The sequence below is a fragment of the Cicer arietinum genome, chromosome 7 (assembly GCF_000331145.2).
Source record: "Cicer arietinum cultivar CDC Frontier isolate Library 1 chromosome 7, Cicar.CDCFrontier_v2.0, whole genome shotgun sequence".
NCBI classification, from domain to species: Eukaryota; Viridiplantae; Streptophyta; class Magnoliopsida; order Fabales; family Fabaceae; genus Cicer; species Cicer arietinum.
The window spans coordinates 2,846,406-2,852,316 of NC_021166.2; the positions used below are offsets into that span (position 1 = coordinate 2,846,406).

At 31.4% G+C, this 5,911-nt stretch overlaps 1 protein-coding gene across 1 annotated transcript; it reads right to left on the reverse strand.

Annotated features, from left to right (window-relative positions):
* Positions 1-2,021: 2,021 nt before the first annotated feature.
* LOC101505818 (cold-responsive protein kinase 1-like) lies at positions 2,022-5,227 on the reverse strand. The gene is made up of 8 exons (XM_073370965.1): positions 5,197-5,227; positions 4,831-5,031; positions 4,144-4,185; positions 3,916-4,046; positions 3,498-3,711; positions 3,146-3,377; positions 2,752-2,902; positions 2,022-2,510 (listed from the first exon to the last, which is right to left on the reverse strand). Exons 1-8 carry the CDS (start codon positions 5,225-5,227, stop codon positions 2,202-2,204), a joined length of 1,311 nt encoding a protein of 436 aa, XP_073227066.1. The 3' UTR covers positions 2,022-2,201.
* Positions 5,228-5,911: the final 684 nt, after the last annotated feature.

The following is a 5,911-nucleotide window of genomic DNA, read 5'->3' on the forward strand; positions in this document are numbered from 1 at the left end:
CATATAATCACCAATTCCTTTTGTTTCCTCTGCTTCACTCTCTTCTCTTTTTTGGGTCTTCATCATTATCTTCATTCAAATATGAGATTATCAAAGTTGATATTTTTAATGTGTATTTTGTTTTGGGCTTTTATTGGGTCTACCACAATGGCAAGAAAAACAGTTTTTGTTGGAAATTTGTTTGATGGAGCAAAGAACAAGAACAGTAGTACTAATGTGGCAGTACTCGATGATGCTGATCATAGATGCAACTCCAACAAAAATTTGTCTTGTTACAACAACACATCCTCATCAGATGACAAAAGGGTCATTCCAACAGGTCCAAACCCACTACACAACAGGTAGAAAATCATCAACCTTTTTCAAACAACACATCATGGAAATGGAATGGACAACAACATGTTCTTTCTTTTCTTCCATTAACTCATATAAGGGTTACTTGTGTTAACTTCTATATCTAATACATATTTAGAATCATAGTGAACTTGACAAAATTACACTGATACCATAATTTTGTCAAAATTGCGATAACATTGTAATTCAGTCAAATTTACCGTGAATCCAAAATGCATTAACATTTTTGGAAGAAAATTGTGTGAATTTTCTTTCCATATAGTATTACTTATTATTACTTTGTAAGCTTGTCCTTTAAATTTTCTACATTTTGTTTTTGACTTTATCATGTAATTTGTAAATGAGTTACTAAAAAGTCTATACGACTTTTGCATTGTTGATAGCTACCTTCAAAAGTTCAAATTGTTTATTTTTATTATGTGGGCATTGAAATGAAACAAGCTTGTATTTTGTAATTAAATGATGTACCCATTTTCATGTATATACTTTGTGTTTAAGCTCCACACCGTATGGGCCAAAAAAGTTGATAATTTCCCCTTTGATAGTCAATAAAAAAATGTATAGAAAGGTGTGAAAGTAAAGAGAATTATGAGAGAATGACATAATAGAAACTATAAGAGAAGGGGTGACGTACATTTTGGGAGGGGGGTATGAATATGATTCATAGGTTAAAAAGAGAAATAAGGTGGTTGTGATATGATCCATAAACCTGCATTGTTAATCAAGAAACGGCATTAAATGTGTGTCTGGGGTAAAATTGAATGTGACTGCCATGCTAGGTGCTGTAATTACTTTAAATTTAAATGTAAACCTTTTAATTAATGAATTAATTTATTTGGTTTTGTCTTTGTCTCCTTGTTTGTATCCCAGCAAAAAGCTACTTTTTGACATGAACCATGGTGTTTTACCATATTGGTATACGGTCACTTTCTCACGTTGTACATCTCGAGGTTATGTTCTGTACATATAGTAGTAAATTATTTTATTTCTATGTATCATCCTTTTTCCCTTTTGGCAATTCAACAGAGTCATAAACAGAGGATGATGAGAGAGAATAGTCAATGTGGATGAAGAAAGAAAGTAGTGCTTGGTTTCTTTCTTCCTTTCCTTTTGTCTCTAACTAACCACACTTTGATTTTTGTTTAATTGGGAGTGAATAGTTCGGTTATCCTTGTGTTTTACTCCTCCAAATTGAACTATAAACAACAATTAAATTAATTAAAAAAAATTAATATATTTAATTTAAAATTATTTTTTATTAAAGAATTGTTAACTATATTTAGAATGAGAGTATATCTTTTGTGTCGCTCTCATAGCAATTTTGCTACTAGTGTTATGTCAACTCTCAAGTCAATATCTCCATTAACCGTTGAATGAGAAATTAACCCACCAACATTGCAATATATAGTCAACGTGGGATCAAAATAGGGGAAAATAAAAATATGGTAATAAAATTGCCTTGCTATTTTTTATTTTTGTTTTGAATTAAAGGGAACTTATTTCATAAAAAATGAGAAAACTTGAGTGCAATTAAAGCTAATATCAAATAGGCACTCTTATATATGTTTTACATACAAATAAAAACTAATATCAAAATTTAAATAATAAACTAATATCAATCAAATATATGTGATAAGTTTATTTGATATACTAGTATGTGATAAACTTATAGGCACATTGTCTGCAGCACGGATATGTATATATTATTTGCATCTACCGCTGAATTTCTGCCACTAGGAATAGGAGAGTTGGTTTTTACACACATGTATATATACACATGAAAAATTGAATCCATTATTGGGGCAGAAAAATTGGATGAGTGATATTAAAATATTTATTCTTTTACATTAGGACATAGAAGCACTGGCCACAGGAGTTTGTAAAGCTTCAGATATAACTTCCCAAGAATGGTTTTCATCATCCATTACACGTCTTCTATCAAGGAAAGCTGGCCTCATTGGTGTTGTTACCATATCAATTTTAAATGTTAACAATGCTACAATCTGTGACATGGCAGGTCTCAAATCTGGATGAGGCTGAAGACATAAGAATGCCACGTGGAATGCTTGCATAACATCCTTTTCTACGAATCCTTCTTCTCTTAGTTTTGGATCTATAAGATCCATCACCATTGACTTTTCATAAAGTTTCCATGCCTGTGATGTAATGTAGATTCACACTAGCATTAACCTCAAAGCTTATGATATAATAATTGGTTCAAGTAATAATTAAGATACTTAAATATGTTTTCATTTTAGTAAACATAGACCAAAAACAAAAAGTGATAAATTTCCTTATAAACAAACTAAAAGAATTGGTGGTATATTTAAAGGCAAAAAAAAAAAAACATATTTAAGCCTAGTTAAAGCCATTTTAGAAATGAAGATGAGAAGTTACATATTCAGGAAGGTACTGCATATCTGATGGTAAATTGAGATCTGTATTTTTCCTACAGCTGATGATTTCAAGCACAAGTACTCCAAAACTATAGATGTCTGCCTTTTCAGAAAGTTCTCCTCTAATAGCATATTCAGGAGCTGTATAACCTCTAACCAAAAGAGAAACAAAGATCATCATTAGAAAACATGACTATATGCTGCTAATGATCATTATTTGTCCCAATGACATTAGTTGAAGGTGTTTACAACCATTTAAAGATGAAAGTTTTGATAATCTTGGTCTTGCAGCACTAAAATCATGATTCATTAACTATAAGCTAGTATAAGGAGATTTACATTTGATCTTGATTCATGCTTTATTTGTTGGAGTATAACTTGAACAAAGGACTTACAATGTTCCAGCAAACTGAGTGCTAAGGTAAGCTTGATCTTCAGGGAAGAATCTAGCTAGCCCAAAATCACCGATCCTCGGTTGAAACTTTCCGTCAAGAAGAATGTTGCTTGCTTTGATATCGCGATGAACAATTCTTACATGCGAATCCTCATGGAGGTATTGCAATCCACGCGCTACTCCAAGAATTATTTGAAATCTAGTACTCCAATTTAGAAATTGATCACTGTTTCCTGATCACATAGGAAAATCCAGCATGACACTAGTTCAATTTATATATTCAGTTCCTTCATATACTTTGAACTATTAAACATGTTATAGACAAAATAAAGAAATTATATTGGCTTATATACCATGTATGAAGAGGTCCAAACTTCTGTTCTTCATGTATTCATAGACAAGTATCCTTTGAGGTCCGTCCGAGCAACATCCTAGAAGGCGAACCAGATTTTTGTGTTGAATGCTTGTGATCATTCTCACTTCTGCTAGAAATTCTCTTTCTCCTTGGTGAGATTTATCAAGAGACAATTTCTTACAAGCAACTAGCCTTCCATCTGCTAACTTTCCCTGTCAAACACATTTACTCCTCAATAAGTACATGAATATATATTGTGTGATGTGATTGGTTGCAAGTATAAAATAGTTTTACGCTGACTGCTGTTAATAATCTGAATTTGATGCGAAACACATTATCTTTTTGCTTCTTAAAATTCTATATACTAGTAACATATATAGATGCATCATTATATTTAGTACATATACTATATATACCTGATAGACAGGGCCAAATCCACCACTTCCAAGAAGATTTCTGCGATGGAAATTCTTGGTGGCTTTCCTCAGTGTCTGGAAATCAAAGTAGCTAATTGTCCGAAGGTTTCCACTAATGAACTCCATGAATCCTGTATCCATATAGAAACTTTAACACAGGTTCAAATTTACATGATATAGTAGGTGCATATTTAATGTCAAATATTCTTTATGCTTTTTTTAAACTACCTGACTGTTGATTAGTTGGGACAATCGTCTTCATCACCTCTTCTGATACAAAGCCAAACATAAATAACAGAACTTTGAGTATTTTTACAAGGCGAACTGCACAACTATGGGCAAAATTAAATGTTCAATGAATAGGTAAATCACTCTTCGAAATTGTGTGCATCCTTCAAAATAGTTCTTTATTTTTTAGAATTAGCAAATACATATCTTAAATTGTACAATGTCTTTCTGTTAACTTTTATACTTAAACACTATGGTTGAACATGTCACATTACATATTGATCGTATATCAATGTCTTCTTACTATTTGTTTATGAAATTTAAGTCATTTTAGAGATAAATTTATTGGTGATTATAATTGTGTAAGAACTACTTACCGACTTTAATGACATTATAGTGGGATCAAGGTCAAAGAACTGCATATTCAATTAATGTGTTATGTCATTAATATCTAACGAGAAAAGTTAACTAATAAACAATTTTGACTAACACTTTACAATTTCAAAAATATATTTACCAATTTATAAAAATTATAGATCATTTTATTAGATACTTATAATTTTAAGGTTCCATTGGTCTATTCACCCGATTGCTATGCAAGCATTAGATAATGAATCTAGTTGGTGAATATTTTGTATTCTATGTCATGGTAAACATTTTTTTTATATGATGCTTTCCTCACATTACCATGTTTATGAGTGTGACTCGGTGGTGAAGCTGTCTTCTCCGGTAATTGTTCTAGTGGATCACGTTTAACATGCTTCCAAAATACAAAGAGAAGAATGAGCAATATAATGAGTACTACAATCCCTCCAAGGAAAAAGAACAAAGCTCCCGGGACGTGGCGCGACGAAGAGGAAGAGCTCGCAGGGGAAGAAGAAGGTGTCTCTGCCACATCACACTAAAATTAGTTTCAATATTGTTATAAATAGTTGTAAGTTAGGAACTTCTTCATTTTATCAATTCTATAATTCTAACACCGTACAAGATTCCGTTCATCATTAATGAAAGAAAAATTAACGACATGAAAAATATGTTGTTGAGAAATGAAACCTTGGAGTTGGAGTAATATTCTTCGAGGCATTGTTTGGGACATAACAAGTGTTGTGGTTGAATTAGTTCATGTTGTTCAAATTCAGCCGTATTGGTCGATATTAACATAGCCAAATATGAACGGGTAAAATTTAACAACTGGCAACAGGAACCATACTTGGATGAGTTTTCTTGTATAATTAGTAGTAATTCTTTGTTGTCGTTAATTGTTATCTTGGAATAACAAAAATGAAACAATTGGAGAAACATTCTATTCTATGGCTGTTTCATAGAATTGATGGAAACAATGTAATATTGCCGGATAATTCAATTGAGGGATACGTTTAGAATTTAGAATCTAGATAGATGCGGTCGAATACAAACATTCAACAAATCTTTATATATATATTCTCTTGGATTCTTAAGTTATAATTAAATCAAAATGTATAACAGGGAGTCTTTCTTATTTTCTCCATACATCACTTTGACAAATGGTGGATGCATGTAGCCTAGAAAACTTCTCAATTTTGTCTCACATGTTGTAATATTGTTAGAGAGAAACCACACTCTAATTATCTTTACAAAATATACTTATAAGTTTTTCTTGAATGAAGTGTTATTATATATAAAAATTTTGAATTTTGAAAAAAAATATGAACACTTTTATTTAAATTCTACTGTAATTAACTCATACAATTGTGAGGTTTTAGTTCGAATTCAAGACAAAACGTTCAAC